We start from the raw sequence: 19,499 nt of genomic DNA, 5'->3' as shown, positions 1-19,499 counted from the left end.
AATATATTTTTATTCTAGCTTCTTTTATAAATTTGAATCATCATATATACGGCATTCAATATTATATTCATTTTTAACAAAGATATATTTCATGGAGATAACCATTAAAATACAGGATATATCAATTATACAAAAAGTACAAATTCTATGAAACAAAACAATCGATTTACTAAGAAAACGAAACAAAAACAACAAATCTAAAAATGAAATTTTGAAAGCGACACTAAACAGGTAGAATTCAAAAGTTAAGAATTTCTTTGCATAATTTTTTTCTTACTTTATTTCAATTATACTTTAATAGCTTCATAATAATAACTTTGATTCATCGAAGTTATTGAATCTAAAGTGTGAACATACACAAAAAATATTGAACAAACCAAAAAAATTGAACCACCAAAAAAATTACATGTAAAAAAACATATAAACACGATAAATTTTTGACCGATTTAATCTTTAGAAAAATAATTATTTTTTTACTTTATTTCAATTATACTTTAATAGCTTCGTAATAATAACTTTGATTCGTCGAAGTTGTTGAATCTAAAGTGCGAACATACACGAAAAAATATGAAACAAACCAAAGAAATTGAACCACCAAAAAAATTACATCTAAAAAAGCATACAGTCGACCCTCTAATAGTTAATATTCTATAAATTAATAATTCTAATAATTAATAGAAAATTGAGAGAACCAATTTCGTTCCACGTCGGATAATTAATAACTCTATTATTTAATAATTAATAAAATTTAAAATATATTCTACATGAATATTAATTATTAGAGAGATTTTAAAAAAAATATATATAACAGATGATTTATTTTAGACAATACTAATCTTACTTCATAAAGTGGAAGTTAAAATACCATCAAACTATAACTTTCTTATTTTTTTGAGAAATTTTAAAAGAAGTTATTAGATAAACAAATTAAAGTAAGTAAAATATCTCTAATATAAAAACTAATTGAAATTATTTTACTTTATGAATACAACTTCTCAATAATATTTTTTGGTTTGATATCAATTGATATTTTTTAAATTGAATATAAAATTGTTTTTTTTTAATTGAGTGATTGTAAAGTGTATTTAGTTAGTTTTTTTATAATATAATATTAATATTAGGTCTATTAATATAGATGCTTTAAAATATTTTTTATAATTTTTTTATACAAATTCAATAAATTAATAATTCTAATAATTAATAAATTTTTGATCCACCATGTGTATTAATTATCAGAGGGTCGACTGTATAAACACGATAATTTTTTTACCTATTTAAAGATTGATACGTACTATTTGAAAATAACAACTAAACACACTAAAAGACCGAAAAAATATCCAAGAGCTTGAGAATAATTCAAAAAGACTAAAACTAGAAATGAAAGATGTACAAATGGAGGGGAAGACATTGATAATCCGGTTGAAACCAAAAAAATCACCTATTTTCCCAAAGCCGAATTACCAAGGCCAGAAGAAGTAAAATTTGTAGCTTGTTTTGTGTTAGCTATATTTAAGGGTAGTTACTAGTGATTGCAGTATGATATTCATTTAAAAAGTAACAATTTTTATTATTGTTGTTATCTTTCTTACAACGATAATTATTTTATTTTTAGCATTTTACAGATATGATGCAAGTATGAGTTGTTGGTGGTATATCCATGTTTCTACTGATAAGAATACAGACATAAATCTTAAGTCGTTAAACTTTAAATATTCCGAATATGTAAATTTGAAAGCTTTTCACAGGAATGATTTTATATATGGTAAAATAGCTTTACTTTCATCTTCTTGATTTTCATATATAAATTTAATCTCATTTAATTTCTTCAAATATCTTAATTTGTATAATTTAAACTTTCAACCTTTGTATATGACTTAAATTTAATACTCTAAAATAGGATAGAATCATGAAATCTAACAAAATTATGCACTGAATGATTAAAATCTCATGAATTTTTTTGTTGAAGCAAAAATCTCATGAATTTTAAAGGTTAGTTTGTGATTAGAAAACAACAAACATGTGTATTGCATGTACATATAGGTGCGCGTAAGGTATGCAGACGAGCTCAAATCAAATGATTTTTCTTTTATACGGAATACTGAGTGAGTTCACATTATTATTAATAAATATTACGTAAAATAAGAAACGTTTATTTTTTTTATATTTTTGGAAAGATTTATATAAAACACTTCGTAAGTGAACTCAGTATAATCATAAATTTACTATACTCTTTAACTTTAAAACAATAATCATAGTTTTCTAAACCTCACCCGCTTTTTCATCGATAACACAGCCAACCGATGTAAACTACTCGCTTGGACATTGATAGCATAACTAACCGATGTAATTTACACGTCTGACATCGATAGCATAGCCAACTGATGTAACCTATACGCCTGACTTCGATAGCACAGCCAACCGATGTAACCTATACATCTGACATCTGGAGAGCTAATAAAATTACCTACTAATTATAATTTTTAAAAGGCTTAATAGCAAAAAAACCCAAACTTTTACGACTTGTTGCAATTATATCCAAATCTTTTAATTTTTGCAATAATATCCAAATTGCATTATTTTGTTGCAATAATATCCAAATTGCACTTTTTATGTGAATTTTTTATTGAGTTTTTTGTCATTTTTTTGGAACTTTTATTATATTATTATACGTCAAAACATAATAATAGTCTAATATCTTAATTGAAAACAACAAGTTTAGCCATCAATTTGACTATTATTGCTACAAAAAAATGCAATTTGAATATTATTGCAACAAAAAAGTGCAGTTTGGATATTATTGCAAAAATTAAAATGTTTGTATATAATTGCAACAAGTCGTAAAGGTTTGAGTTTTTTTACCATTAGGCCTTTTTAAAAATTAAAATAAATATTTTATTAAATTTAGAAATCATGAAAATACTTATTTAGTATAAGTATTTTATTTAATACATTTATTATATAGAAATCTGATTTTTTTCTCTTCAACATTGTTTACTATTGATTCATAAAATTTAGTCTTTTTCTCTCCATAGTATTTCGTAAGAATATTATATTAATAATAAATTAAAAAATACACCTAAACAAAATAAAATATATTATAGGATTTTTTCAAAGTATTGATTATTTATGAAAACAAATTTTATAGTTTATAGGGTTAATATCACCATATAGCACGACTTTTAACATTTTTTTTAATTTAAGCCCAACCTTTAAAATGTCTCAACTAATAGCACATCCTTTCATTTTGTGTCATATATTAGCATAAATGTCTAAAACGATGTCGTTTTGGTCGTCCGTACGACCAAAAACGACGTTATTTTAACAAAAAACAAAGCGTAAAATTCATACTGGGCTATAAAATGAAAAGTTTAGAAAGATTGGGCTAATGGATGAGACGTTTTAAAAGTTGGGCTTAAATTGAAAAAAACACTAAAAGTGGTGCTATTTGATGAGATTAAGCCATATTTTAATATATTTATTATGTCGGAATTTGGTAATTTTTCTCTTTAATTATTTTTTAATATTTCCTTGGAAAATTTAATTTTGATTTAATTTTATAGTCGGAGGTAGTATCACAAAATAATAGTTAAAAATACTCAAATATTATTATTTTGATAGCTTGAACAAAGTACGTAGACAATAATTACATGTGATGATGAAGAAAACACAGATGAAATTTGATCATTTAGTGAAAGCAAAGGCGAATCAGGTGCGAAAGGCCGGGATCTCGATGGCCTTAGACGGGTAGGTGACATCGGGTGCACCAAATCTACTAAAAAGCTTGTAAGAGGAGACAAGTGAAAGCATTGCATAGCAAGCTACTACTGCAAATGTGATGCTAGCAGATGCTGTTGCCTTGTGACAGAATCCGCCAAACGACGTACACGCTGCACTCCATGTTATGGCTGTATCGCCCTTTCGAGCTAGGTATAGCACCTCCACTGATACCGCTCCTGCTGCTAGAACTGCGTATGTCAACACCTGGTCGAGGAGGAAGAAAGTCCAAGCTCGGGACATGGTGGATGGTCGAGGCATGGCTACAATGATAGCTGAAAGAAGTGAATAACCAGCACATATCCCATTCGCATGCACCAAATACCTGCATTATTTCATAACCCATTTTGTATGTCATTTCATTTTAAAGAAATGTATTATTCTAGCTCAATTCATTGTATGCTTTTATAAATAGTTTAAAATATTAGAATTTGTATTACCTTTCATCATATAATCGAAAAAAGACAAAATACGTATTTACGTCTCAGCATTTTCATACTTTTTTGAATTGGATTTCCCGTTATAGATTATATATATTGAGCACTTACACTTTTAATTTTTAAATATTAAATTCATCCGTCACAAAAATACTTAACATGTCAAGTCAGTCCGGAAAACAACCGACTGAAAGACTTACTTTCAACAAAAATAAAAATAAAGGGACCAAATTTTAAAATTAGTTAACATAAAAAAAATGAAAAAAAAAAACTTATTTTAGCTGCACTGATGGCACATGGATTAACACATTTTATTCCGTGGCCAAGTTGTCTATAAAATTAAAAGGTTAAGAACTCAATCTTGACAAAGAAAAACAGAATGACCTAATTCAAATAAATATGATAATACAGTGAGCTAAATAAATGTTTTGCCTTAGAAAAAGTGAAAAATGCATTAACTATGCACGTAGAAAGACTGTTATATTTGTTAGAAGGGAAAAGGGGCAAAGGTATCCCTAACGTTTGGGTTTAGGAGCAAATATGCCCCTCAAATCTAAAAAAGGAAAACATCTTTAAAAAGGGCAGATAAGCCTCTAACATCTTTAAAAAGGATAAATAAGCCTTCTCCTAAATGGTGTGTTAACAATATGTGTGCATTGTGTAAATTTTGTTGACATGACAAATATGAATCCTACATGCCATTTCTAAATACGCGAATTGCATCTTTTCAACTCTCTTTATAATAAAAAAAACGATTTCAAAATTAAAAATCCTAAACTTTCAAATCCAAATCAATCAAAAATCATCGTTTAATTTAGGCCTAATTACTTAAAAAAACCCCACCTTGAAACATTTTTTCGTTTATACCCTGACCTAGGAAAAAATTCATTTGTACCCTTTTTTTGATTTTTCGTTTTCAATTGTACTCTAAAATTTTATTTTTTGACAATTTAATTAATTAGAGGATGAAAACATTAAAAATAATTAAATAGAAGGGTTATATCATCTTTTTTCTATTTGAAAAAAAATACAAATAAGTTAAAAAATGAAGGATTATTTTAAGCTTTTTTCTAAATAAAAACAGTTCAATTTAGTGCTTTAGGGTAGAGTTGAAAACGAAAAATCAAAAAAAGGGTACAAATAAACTTTTTCCTAGGTCATGGTATAAACGAAAAAATATTACAAGGTGAGTTTTTTTAAGTAATTAGGCCTTTAATTTAAACAATTATGGCTTTACTTTATCGGGTTTTTTTTCACTATAAGGAAAGCTGAAAAGTTACAATTTGTGGATTTAGAAATACTATTTAGATTTACGTTTGCCATGTCAGCAAAATATAGATACTATGCACACACTGTTAACACGTTGTCTAGGAGAAAGGTTTGTCTGCCCCCTCTTAAAAACGTAAGGGGCTTATTTGCTCTTTTTTAAAGACGTTAGAGGCTTTTTTGTCTCTTTTAAACTTTAAGGGCATATTTGATCCTGATCTAAAATGTTATGAGCATATTTGCTCCTTTTTTCTTTGTTAAATCTTGATTTGATGCAAAAAAATTATACATACGTCTAACACATTCTCACATAGAGAATGAATTTTGGAACATAGATTAAATAAAAACTAATGATATCCTTATACATAATTTTTTTTCTAAAATCAAAACAATACATTTTTAATATTGAAATATAAAATAATTTATTCAAATAAGAAAATAAAATATTCTGTTTTCAGAAAGAAAATAAAATAGTCTTATTTTGTCCTTGTTAATGAATCAAATCAAATTATTTAAATTTGAACAAATTCATTTAAGAAGACGTTGAACACAATGCAGGAAAGATTGGCGGGGCACATACTCACATGCATGCTGCACATTAATGTGACTCGCACAATTATTTCCGTACCCAGGGCAGCCTATCTAAGCATTTCACTTTGATTTTATTTTTTTCCTTAACATAGCATTTCTCATTCGATTAATGAAATTTTCTTAGCGCAAATCAAGCTTCTTAGTCCATTTAAAGAAGGAAAAAAACTTTAAATTTAAGCAAATTTATATACTAATATTCTTAAGAATAACTATGTACAAAAGCCAAATAAATCTAATAATCCAAAATTGAAAAACTAAATAAAGAAAAATCAACAAAGGGTAATTATGTACCTCCAACTTTGCATAAAAAATATATCTAAATGCGCATTTTATGACAAGAAAAACCATAGCTTGGGGTGTCAACCAAAATTGAAAACCTAACGTACATTAAACTTATTTGAAATTGACATATTACGAATCTTTTTATCAGAAAATATAACAAGTTATAGATATGAAATCAACCGCTCAAAAAATAGCTATGAAACTTTTGTTGAACTGAATTTGTCTGGTTAAATATGAAAAATTCAGAAAAGAATATTCATAAATTAGATGAAGATTAACAAAATAATAAAACGAACCTGAAAGCTCCGAGATCGGAGTAAGAAACCGAGCCGAAATCATTAGTTTGAGAGTTCTTAAGCATAAGAACAAGCGCTGATACGCATAAAGCCATTGGTATAAGACGCAGTATAGTCTCAGCTGTTCGCATAGGATCATTCTCATCCTCATGATCATCTCTTGAACCCATCACCACCACTGGATTAGCTTTGCTTTTCTCCATCTATTTCTGACTGCAAGAAATTAAGAAGAAGAATGACAGAATAAGTAGTGAAGAATGGGAGTGTAGTTATGGAGATTAGGTAGGGTTGGTGACAAGCATTTAAGGAAGGGTCACACATACCTAAGTCCATTACTACAACACTCTAGCAACTTGTATACTCTCCATTATGGAGTATATATCTTATCATTCATTATTATGATGTTAGATAGCTAGGTGTAAATGAAGATGATGATGATATATATGGGCCACCTTTACACAATGAAATTGAATTCAACATTTTGCACACTAACTATTATACAAAACTATAGGGTTTTGGCTATGGACACTCTTCTAGGAATGTTTGGTTCAAAGTTAGAAATGAAAAATCGGAATGAGAATATGGAAAAAAAGGAATGTGGATGAAAATTTATATTTTCATATTTTATTTGGTCCAGTAGATTATTATAGGGATAGCAATGAGTAAGAGTATGCAAAAAACTGAATCATATTTGGTTTAGTTTGATATTATAAAAAGATTAGTTTTCAAGTCGATTTGCTTTTGGACATAATTTATTAGTTAAATAGTAACAAGCCAAACCAAAGTAACCAAATTAAAAATCAGATCAAACCAATGAGTCTCGCTCGCTATGAAAAAAAATTAAGTCCTTAAATTTTTTGTTAGGTTCATTTGTGAACAAAATAAACAATTTTGGTTCCGTTAGATTTAATTTTGAGAAAATATAAAATTTTAATTTGGTTTGGTTTGTTTCAGTTTAATTCAATTTGATATTATAAAACTGGCTTCAATGCACAAAAAATCACTAACTTTCGCGTGTTTTTGTTATTAACATGAAATTTTAATTTTGGCATACAAATACATGCAATTTCAAAATTTTGCAATGATGACACCGACACTGTTTTGGGTGTAAAACGGTGTTGTTTTGCGTGTAAAACGTCACCAATTTAAATGAAAAAAAATGCAAATGTGATACATACTTGCAAAATTGGAAAGTTCATGTTAAATATTGCCATAATTAAAAATTCATGTTAAATACCAAAAACACGCCAAAATTGTGATTTTTGATGCATTTAAGCCTATAAAAATAGATTTTTGATTTGGTTCAATTTTAGATTTAATTTTTTTCAGTTAAGTTTTAGCATAAATTAACCCAAAATAATCGAATCAAACCAAAAATCTGACCCAAATTTAGTTCGGTTTGGTTTATAAAAAACTGATTTTTTTTAGTTTTAGGGTTTCAAATTTAAAGTGTTTGGATTTTAAGGTTTTATTGATGATGTGAAGGTGAATGTGTATGTATTTAATTTAAAAAAACAGCCATGTCATCTGATTTTGACCGAAAATAGATGACTCGGAGTTTACTTGCTCTAAAATCAAAAATTAAGGAGTTTATTGACTAAAAATGATATTCAGAGAGCTTGGTGATTGAAGGTCCTAAAGTCAACGCTATTGAACGATTGTTAGCCAATTAACTCTTTAATAACAATAAGATATGATTGTTTTAACAATGTGTCAGAATTAAAAAGACTCTCTCATCTCTCTAAACTCTCTCTTTCTTTTCAGAAACCCTAGCCGCAACAAAAGGGAGGTGATTTTGGCCATTGTTTGGTTTAAAATCACCTCCCTACCTTTTCGTTTTCTCTTTAAATCTCGTATTTAGTTTATTTTACGTCAATAATCACAGATCTGAGATCTGTTGGTTTTTTCTTTCTTCCTTTATGGATATTTTGTCTTCCTTAGTGGAGTTCTGGCTTTTACCCTTTATGGGTTTTGCTATTTTCTTGATGGAATTATCTACGGAACGTAGATCTGAAGTGCTATCAGTAGAAATCTTATTTCTAATATTCTCTCAATCGGACTCATTCAAAGACCAAAGAGTCGATTTGTGGTTTAAAATAACCTTCGAGTGGAGCGGACGGATCGCCGAGTTGCACATTCAAAGAGTTCCGTCAATGCGATTGAAGAAATTAGATATGATTTTTTGTTATTTTACTGATGTTCTATTATTGTACCTCTTGAATGTATTGATATATTCAATATTTGATCAAGTTGTATTTTTATTTCTCTATTAATGAAATTTTCATTATTCTCAAAAGAAAAACAATGTGTCATATGGCGGGATAAATGGCCGACACTGGAGGAATAATTCATGTTTGGCTAATAGGTATTGTAACTGGTATTTTTGTGATCGGTTTAATAGGTATTTTTTTTATGGTTCATATTCCGAATTTTGTCATTCTTGTAAGTAGTAAGTAATCGAGTGAACTGATGTAGACATGAAAGCATAAGAACTCAACGGACCCTCTCGACCTCGAATCTGAGAGAGAAGGGGGGGGGGGTCCGTTGGGCTCTTAATAAGCATAATACTTTATTTGTATGAGGGATAAAATTGATTGATAAAATAGATTGTCCTTTTTATATCTTTCAAATATTTCAAAATAAAATCTATTAACCTTTTCTTTTGAATCGTGTTTTTAAAAAAGTAATACTTTATTTAGAACATTTGTTCTTCAACAATATCTATTGATACTTTCAAATCAAAGTTAATAGTGGATCTAAAACTCTTGTATGATGGGGTTGTAGATGCCTATTTTTTAAATACAATGAAAGACGATTATAATATGAAGCATCAAATAATTATTTCAGGAAAAACACAGTCGGATGGCGAGTTGATTGGTCTTATTGAAGATTTCAGGGACCAAATTGGCATATAGCGACAAAAATTGGTATATTCAACTGTAACTATCGCAAATAACTGCGAACGCCTCCTTTTACGGACAAAGGAAAAAGAGATAAAGAACTAAAGCTTCAATGATGATTTCCTGATAATACATTTGGGTAGGATCTATCGATCCGTTTGAAAAAATTCAAAAGATTATATCAATATGTAGCAGCAATTTGAGGAATTGAATCATAATTGTCCTAAGTAACTCATAAAGTTCAAAGGAATTGAATATATATATCTATGAGAAATAAAATTAATCTCAAAGGCATAGATGTTTATAGGCTAATTTGATGAATTGCATTATTTATAGAAGATCGTATACAAATATTAGAGCTTCACTATCTTCAAAGTCCTTTTTTGCACTTTTAAGGCTTAACTCGGCATTTTTATCACTTTTTCAGCACTATATATATATATATAATTAAAATTAAAATTAATTGGTTACTTTCTAACACTGCTAGAAAACTGTCGATTAGCGACGGATTTTAGCGACAGATAAATCAAATTTAGCGACGGATTTTGAATCCGTCGCTAAATCCTTAAAAAATTGGCGGGATTCATCCCGCTAACTTTAGCGACGGAAATTCTGTCGCTAAAGACAAACCCCGCCAATTTTTTTTTTCACTAATCCGTCGCTAAAAGTATTAATTATATTAAAAAAAATAATTATTTAATTAAAAAATAATTATTTATTTTAAAATAATTATTTATTTTAAAATAATTATTTATTTTAAAATAATTATTTGTTAAAAAATATTTATTTATTAAAAAAATATTTATTTATTAAAAAAATAATTATTTATTAATAAAATAATTATTTATTAATAAAATAATTATTTATTAATAAAATAATTATTTATTAAAAAAATAATTATTTATGAAAAAATAATTATTTATAAAAAATAATTATTCATAAAATAATTATTTATTAAAAAAATTACTAATTATTAGAAATTTTATTATATTCTTTTTTTTGAAATTTAAGGATCATTTCATTAAAACAGCAGCTGTTGCTCAGCCATTACATAATTTTGAATATAAGAAGGGACAGACCCCTTCCATACGCAGCTCTCATACTCATGTAATAATGCAAGTCTAGCTATCTCATGAGCAACTACATTGGTCTTCCTGTTAGAATATGAAAAACCTAAGCATTCCTCTCTGCTAATAAGACTTAAGCAATCATTTACAATCAAACCCACATCATTACATTGCAATTTGTGATTGGTGAAGGAGTCTATTACCACCTTTGAATCCGATCTTATTTCAAAGGGAAGTAGACATGCTTCCTTTGCTATGATGATGCCTTCTCTAATTGCCAAAGCCTCACCCACATCTGGTGCCTCAATTCCTTCAATTACTCTATAGCCTGCAGCTTTCACATTACCCTTGTCATCTCTAATTACCACCCCAAGGCTGCACTTCCTCTTTGCCACGTTAAAGCCTGCATCCACATTAACGCAGAAGGCTCCCTTCCTCGGAGGAATCCATCTCGAGTCATTTGCAGAATTTTGATGTCTCTGCTGCTTCTGGTGGATTTGTTGCTGATTTTTCTCCTTCACAGTCTGAAACTCTGCAACATAATATGACGCCCATTCCACCATTTGTTCTTCTGTTTTCTTCCTATTTCCGAACAGAACATTGTTCCTATTGTTCCACAGAAGCCAAAGAATGATGCAGAAGACGATGAAGTCTGGTTTCTTGAGACAATGAAATCCTTGCAGAAGCAAGTCTCTAATGTGCCAACTTTGACTTGGATTTAACGCCCTTGCCATTTCCCATTGATTCCAGCAACATTTGGCTTTCTTGCAAAACCAAAGAGTATGTAGCACTGTTTCATAGCTCTTAGCATAAACAGGACATGCGTTGTCAATTTGCATGCCTCTATGAATGAGATTGGTTTTAACAGGTAACCAATTTTGAAAACACCTCCATATAAACACTTTTATCTTTGAAGGTAATGCCAAACTCCACAAGTATTTCCACCATTTCAAACTCCCAGAGGAACCTGAAGTTGAGGAGCCCCCTTTCATCTCTACAGCTACTTTATAACCGCTTCTCACATTGAAAGTACCTGTCTTATCGTAATGCCATCTCAGAACGTCGGCCTGGTTAGAGGTTGCGAGAGGGATTGACCAAATGCACTCCGCATCCTCCTGGGAGAGAAAATGAGAAATGAGATCTTTGTTCCATTTGCCTTGCTCCAACATCAGATGTTTAACTAACAGGTTGCTGTCCAGTTTAGGGGTTTCAAAAATTCTAAAAGATTTTTCTCTCGCTAGCCACTTATCTTTGTATACTCGTATATTCTCCCCATTACCGACTCTCCATCTTAACCCTTCCTCCAAAATGTCCCTTGCCCACATAATACTTCTCCAAGTGTATGAAGCTCTTCTAGGGGTCACAGCAGACATGAAGTTAGTATCTCTAAAGTACTTTTGCTTAAACATTCTGGCCATCAAGGAGTTAGGTTGAGAAATTATTCTCCACCCTTGTTTTGCAAGAAGACTTCTATTAAAACATTCCAGGTCTCTAAACCCTAGCCCTCCTTGGCACTTCGGTTTACACAATCCAGACCACTTGGACCAATGAATTTTTTTAACACCATGAGCACTCCCCCACCAAAACTTATTACATAAGCTTTCAATCTCCGCAATAAGTGTTTTTGGAAGTCTGAAAACATTCATATAGTAGTTAGGAATGGCCTGGACCACCGCCTTTATCAGGATCTCCCTTCCTCCTCCTGAAAACAGCTTTCCTTTCCAGCTTTGCAGCTTGCTCCAAACTCTGTCTTTAATAGCTTTGAAGCTATCCCTTTTACTTCTACCCACAGAAGATGGCAAACCCAAGTATTTCTCGTGGCATTGAACTATTGGCACCTGCAAGATGTTTTGCAAAACTATTTTGGTACTAACACTGGTACCCTTACCAAACGACAGGGAAGATTTATCTAAATTGATGACATGTCCAGAGGCTCTGGCATAGACATCTAATAATTCTCTTATTTTTGTACATTCACTAGCATTAGCCCTAGCAAATAAAAGGCTATCATCAGCAAAAAATAAGTGTGAGATATGACAATCATCTCCGAATTTCACCCCATGAATAACATTCTTTGCTACAGCATCATTAATCAAGCTAGAGAGGCCTTGGGAACAAACGAGGAAGAGATAAGGGGATAAGGGGTCCCCTTGTCTCAAACCTCTCTGCGGCATGACATTGCCAATGACCTCCCCGTTAATTAAAAAGGAGAACTGCACAGAATTAATACATCTCATGATTTTCTGAACCCAACAGTGTCTGAAACCTAGTTTCACAAGCATGGCTTCCACAAAAATCCACTCAACCCGATCATATGCTTTAGACATGTCAAGTTTAAGTGCTAGAGGTCCATCTACTTTTCTCCCCGAATGTTTAATATGGTGAATGCATTCAAAACCTATGAGAGCATTGTCTATAATCTGTCTTCCAGGCACAAAAGCACTTTGAGCACAATCTATCACATCATTTAAGACAGTCCTAAACCTATTAGCTAGCATCTTAGAAACAATTTTATATATTACATTACAAAGGCTAATAGGTCTAAAGAGGGTGATACAATCAGCAGTTTTAATTTTAGGTAGTAGAGCTATAACAGTTTCATTAATAGCATGTAGATCCAAATTATCATTTAAGATTTGGAGACAGACCTTACTGACGTCGTTGCCCACAATATGCAATATCTCTGGAAGAAGAGAGCTGGAAATCCATCCTTCCCCGGGGCTTTGATAGGTGCCATGCCTTTGATCGCCTGAACCACCTCTTCTTTACTAAACTCCACACACAATCTGTCATTTGCTTCAGCACTTACCACTTCATGAACATGATCTGTGACTACTGTTATATCCTCTTCTGAAGGACTATAAGTTTTGAATATTGCGGCAAAGTACTTCTGGACAATTTCTTCTATTTCTTTTGGCTCCTCCTTCCAAATCCCCACCTCATCCTTAAGGCCTTTTATCTTATTTCTGGCTCTTCTTTTAGAAGCCTTCGGATGGAAGTATCGAGTGTTTTTATCCCCAGAGGCAAGCCAATCTGCCCTGGACCTTTGTCTCCAAATCACCTCTTCTTGTTCTAGTAGTTCATTCAGCTGAACTTCCACACTCTTGACAGCTTCAAAGGTTACACTAGGAGCTTCTAGCAAGTCCATTAATTCAGCTTTCTTACTCACTATTCTTCGTTTCAAATCCCCAAAAGATCTTCTGCCCCATTTCTTGAATTTATTTGCACAAATTCTCAGCTTGGCATTAATATTTTCCACTCCAGAACAGTCCTGCCAAGTCTTTTCTACCACTTCGGCAAAATCTTCTTTTGCGGTCCAAACCTCCTCAAAAAGAAATCTGCTCACTGACCCTTTGCTACCTCTCCTATCTACTTCTTTGTTTGATGTTCTCATGAATATGGGTCTATGATCTGACCCCCAAAAATCCAGCAAAATAATGGAGAAGTTTGGAAAAAGCGATTTCCATTCAAAATTGATGAGAAATCGATCTAGTCTTTCCCTGATAAAACTGTTACCTCTATTACCCCACCACGTAGGTTCGACATTTAACTTGTCAGCCTCAAGCAACCCGCTATCATCTATGGCTTTTTTGAAATTGAACATAAGATATTCTGCTCTGTCTACTCCTCCTATTTTTTCTCTAGCATTCAAAATCTCGTTAAAATCTCCACCACACAGCCAGGGCCCCAAGAACATAGGACTCAATCTTCTAAGAAGAGTCCAAGAGTGGACTCTTTGAGTCTGAACGGGATTCCCGTAGAATCCGGTAAATCGCCATCTCCCCACGCTCCTATCGTTCACCATACAGTCAATATGATAAAAGGAGGAGCTGAGAATATTTACCTCGCCTGAGTTGGTCCAAAACAGGGCTAGACCTCCGCTTTTACCTTCACAATTAACTCCAAAAACCCCTTCCAAATCCAGCTTTTTCCTTATTTCTTCTAACTTCTCCACTTTCATTCTTGTTTCCATTAGAAACACAATACCCGGCCTTAACTTCTGGATGTGCTCACCCAGACTTTTGAACGTCCTAGGGGAGCCGAGTCCCTGGACGTTCTAGACTAACGGATTCATAATACTCGGTGGTCCTGCTCCGCAGGATCCACCGCTGGGTCTTCCAAAACAACTCCACTTGCATATTTTATTGACTTCAATAATGCTTGTGGTTTGAACTCATTTTTCTTTCCATCCTTGATGGCAGTGGTTGGAGATGATTCTAGTCCTTCCAACCTTAGAACATTTGAGATATCCTTCAACGGCATCGTTTTATTCTTTCCTCTTTGTTGGGCTTTTTTATTCACGGGCTTTTTAAAGCCTTTATCTTTAGCTTTAAGCTTCAGACCCACAAACTCACTTTTTTCACTTTTGGCCTTCCCTTTCATGCGTGCCAACAATTCAAATCCCTTTAAATCAGGGGATTGGTTGATTTCGACATCCACAAAATCCATACTACCCATCTCTCTTCTTGGGAAGACATCAGTCTGAGCATCGGCCGCCATACTTTTATCATTATCCCTACTTATCAGGACTGATTGAGGTTGTGTTTCATCTTTTCCAAGATTACCTCGATTTTCCACATTTTCTTTTCCTCCTTCCCCTTTCTCTTTTAGCTGCATCACCGGAGAAGAAACTTCCCTTCCGTTCTTATCCGGCCCGTCATTTGTATTTCGCATCCTTTTCCCTCTTCCTCCGAACCACTGTGAAGGACCCGCTCTAATTAATTCATCGTACTTATAGCTGGCACTGTGCTCCCCCACTTCCACGCTGCATTCCGCTAATGGATGGCCGATTATACCACATTTAAGACATAAATCCGGGAGACGCTCATATCTTATAATTGCCGTAATAAGTGATCCTGTCTTATCCACCTTCACTTTGAGACCCCTTTTTAAAGGTTTTGTGATATTAACTTTCACTCTGATACGAACATATTTACCAAGACAGTCCCCAGATGCCCCTGGGTCAACCTCTATCACCTCGCCAACCTGAGTCCCGAGAGATAAACCTGCTTCCTTATTCATGCAAAACAAAGGCATGTTGTGGATTTGAATCCAAAAAGGAACCGTCTCGAACTTCATTGTTGTATGGTCTCCCAATCCAACAGGTACTTCAAGCACGGTGAGATGTTCCTGAAATTTCCATGGCCCCCCGGTTAACACTCGCTTTCTGTCTTCTTTGGAGTTGAAATGGAACACAAAAAAGTTATCTCCTAGAGTTTCCACCACCATATTCTGCTTTGTCTTCCAAAGAAAGTTTACCGTTGATATGAATCCTTCCCGGTTCACTTTTTTGGTATTAAGGACTTTCCCAAACAGAGAACTTGCCACCTTCTGCTCACATGCATCTCTTGCTTTCTCTCCCAGATCACAAATGACCAGGTCCTCATCATCTGAAAGTGATAGCGACTGGGATAGAGAGGTGATATCCATCTTCGTTTTACCTCAAGAAAAGAGTTAAAGACTAGAGCTTTTCTACAGTTTGTAAAAACTTGAAATTTTATTATATTAGAATGCGGTAGTAACGTGTAAAAGTAATAATTTGTTATTTTTATTTAAAATAATTATTTTATAATGTGGCTGTTAATTGCGGGAGTAAATATTCGTTCCTTTTAGTTATATTTAAATATAATATACATAGATATGTATCAAGAATTTGAGCTAAATAAGATGGAGTTATGCGCGGGGGAACTAGAAGGTTAAAGAGGTTTGGCTGAGAGCAATTGAAGGATGGGTGACATACTGGGAAGTTTGCGAAAATTGCCGGAGGATGATGATAGGTGACCTATCGCGGGTGGGTGTGGGTGACCATGGGCTATAAATTAAATAATATTTCATTTTTAGCTTTATTTAAAAAAAATTGTTTTTTTTTATTTTTTTTTAAAAAAAAAATTAGTGACGGATTAAAATCCGTCGCTAATTTTTTCTTTCCGTAGCTAATGATTTAGCGACCAGAAATTTAGCGACGGATTAAATCAGTCGCTAATGCCATTTAGCGACGGAAAAATCCGTCGCTATGCAACCCGAAGCAAAGCCCAGACACACCTAAACCTAAACTAAACTACTATATAAACTACATTAAATCATACCTTTCAAAAGTTATAAATCTATCCCAACTTGACCAATTCGTTGAAAATCTATCCAACTTTTCAGAAACGAGATAATATTTTTAAAAGGCTTAATTTCTTAAAAAACCCCTACCTTGCATTTTTTTTTCGTTTATACCCTGACCTTGTAAAAACACCATTTGTACCCAATTTTGAGTTTTTATGTTTCATCTCTACCCAAAAGCATTAAATTGTACTCTTTTCATTTGAAAAAAAGTTTAAAACAATCCTTCTTTTTTAACTTATATACGAATTAGATATTAATGTTATTAATAGTACAAAAATACCATCTTTTTCAAAAAATTAAAAATAATAATAATTTTTTTTTAATTTTTTTAAAAAATAGTTCGAATTTTTTTAATTTTTTCAACTTTTTAAAAAATATTTCCGACAAAAAAAATTAAAAATAATAATACTTTTTTATAATTTTTATTATTTTATCAAATTAAAAAAATTAATTAATTATTTGGATATATTTGATTATTTTTTAAGTTTAAGGATTTATTTGTATATTTTAAAATAGAAAAAAGTATGTTTTAAATTCTTTTCCAAATGAAAAAAGTACAATTTAATGCTTTTGGGTAGAGATGAAACATAAAAACCCAAAATTGGGTACAAATGGTGTTTTTACAAGGTCAGGGTATAAACGAAAAAAAAATACAAGGTGGGGTTTTTTTAAGGAATTAAGCCTTTTCAAAATTAATTTATTCGAATCATGTGACATCTCAATCTCTTGTCAATTTTTTTAAAAAAAATTAACATATTTAATGGATATTGTGGACATAATTAAATCAATTTTGAAAAAAAAAATACACAGATTTGAAACAAATTTGGATAGATATACAACTTTTGAAAGGTTTGAATATATTTTGAAAAACTCGAATGCCACATGGGCTTTAAATGGAGTTTCAATTTCATATTGGAACGATCATTGGCTGCCTTTATGTGTTATTTCTGCTTCCTTTCACCATCTATTCACTCTGTCAAAACAGAAGCAATGTTCAGTTTCTGCAGTTTTCAAGGAAGTGGATAGTGGCAGAGACGTCTTTGGATTTCTAAAGTTGCGGAGCTACCCCATCTTCAAACCTTAGCGAACCACATTACTCTTTCTCCAAATGTTCTAAACTTGATTTATTGGCAGTCAGGTTGGCATCAACAACACCAGTGTTTTGCAGCTAGTTTCATTTGTCTTCTCTTAGCAAACTAGGCGGCAACTCCTTGCAACAGCTCATTTAATAATATCTGGGAGGCTTCATATGGATGTCTTTTTTTTTCCTTGCCAATCGCAGTATTATATATGAGTTTGGATAACCAAAACTGTCACTTATGCAATCAGTCTGAAGATCGAATCACATCCTTATGCATTGCAAATAATTCGGTTTAGAATGGGGTCTTCTCGAAGCTTGGTTGACCATGGGTAATTCCGTTATCTGTTGATGATTTCTCCAACCAATAATCCAAAAAAAAAAAATTCTTGAAAAAGAGCACTTATACCCTTTTAGTTTATTTTTGAACGCTTAGCCCTTCATTATCTTAATTATTTCTATGTTTTTTCAAGTGTGAGGTTTTATTTGTATCATTTAAAAACTTGAGAGACTAAATGGCTTAAAAATATTAAAAGAGTTTATGTGCTCTTTTTGATAATTTAAATTATTATATAATAATCTACATTTTAAAACAAACATTTAATCACATATTTCAAAATAATTTTTTTTCTAAAAATCAATAAAATGAGTAGTGTACATATAAATAATTATAATTTATAAACACTTCAACAATTTTAATATATTAAAATATCATTTCATAAATAAATTTAAATACATAGTCGTTGATGTCAAATTTCACTTTTTTTAACTCTATATTATTAGTGAACTCTAAAATGTTAAATAAATTTTAAACCAAAAACAATAAATATACTAATTTGTAATAAAACAAAGAAAAAATGTTGAATCATTATAGAGAATAGATGAGAAATAATATTTAAATACTACAAAATAAAATATTTACATTAGTTTGCTTAAAAAAAATGAAATTTCATTGATTGAGTATTTTATTTTAAATTTATGGAGCTAAATCTTTTATTTAAACAAGCGAGTTTCATTTATAGCGAACGACATAAACATAAAGAATATATCAAGGCTAAATTTATTTATGGTCCCTGTACTTTAAATTTTTTTTCGGAGGTATTTATATTTTAATTTTATATTATTTGGTCCTTTAATTTATCTATTTTATGATTTTCATGTTCTTTTTTGTTTTTTCCGGTCTCTTACTTACAGTTTTTTTTCACTTACAAAAAAGGACATAAAAATAAAAAAAATAGAGAGATCAAATAATACAAAATTTAAGTACAGAGATTTTCGAAAAAAAAAAGTTTAAAGTACATGAACCTTATATGAATTTGGTCAAATATCAATTTGAATGTGAAAATGATTATCATCTATGCTCATGTGTAAAAGTGACTAAGAGGACAAAAAGTGTGTACAAAATATAAATCGGCTAAATGTGAGATATAATTTATGGAGATTATAATAGAGAAAATTGTAATAGATTAATTTTTTGAATCTTTATGGAGATTAAATGTGAGATATAATTAAAAAAAAAATTAATCAGTCTAAAAAAAACTTAAAATTTTATTAAATTTATATTTTTTTAAGTTTAATAAATATTTTACTCATGTCTCAATAATGGGCAACGGGTGGGAATGACAATGGGCCAAGTTAAGAATGGGGAAGCCATTTCCATTTCCATCCCCGCTTAAATGAAAGGGAAAAATTGAAAA

At 31.2% G+C, this 19,499-nt stretch overlaps 1 protein-coding gene across 1 annotated transcript; it reads right to left on the bottom strand.

Annotated features, from left to right (window-relative positions):
- Nucleotides 1-3,586: 3,586 nt before the first annotated feature.
- On the bottom strand, nt 3,587-6,890 carry LOC126670615 (CASP-like protein 2A1). The gene is made up of 2 exons (XM_050364380.2): nt 6,647-6,890; nt 3,587-4,099 (listed from the first exon to the last, which is right to left on the bottom strand). Exons 1-2 carry the CDS (start codon nt 6,847-6,849, stop codon nt 3,706-3,708), a joined length of 597 nt encoding a protein of 198 aa, XP_050220337.1. The 5' UTR covers nt 6,850-6,890; the 3' UTR covers nt 3,587-3,705.
- Nucleotides 6,891-19,499: the final 12,609 nt, after the last annotated feature.

The sequence above is a fragment of the Mercurialis annua genome, linkage group LG2 (genome assembly GCF_937616625.2).
Source record: "Mercurialis annua linkage group LG2, ddMerAnnu1.2, whole genome shotgun sequence".
NCBI lineage: Eukaryota > Viridiplantae > Streptophyta > Magnoliopsida > Malpighiales > Euphorbiaceae > Mercurialis > Mercurialis annua.
Note: the sequence above shows the minus strand (reverse complement) of the source record. Positions and strands in the feature narration are given on the sequence as shown.

Excerpts from the sequence above, each read along its gene's own strand:
- LOC126670615 (XM_050364380.2), bottom strand. The coding sequence starts at position 6,849 with ATGGAGAAAAGCAAAGCTAATCCAGTGGTGGTGATGGGTTCAAGAGAT. Across the intron at positions 4,100-6,646 it reads TCCGATCTCGGAGCTTTCAG|GTATTTGGTGCATGCGAATG; the intron begins GTTCGTTTTATT and ends GAAATAATGCAG.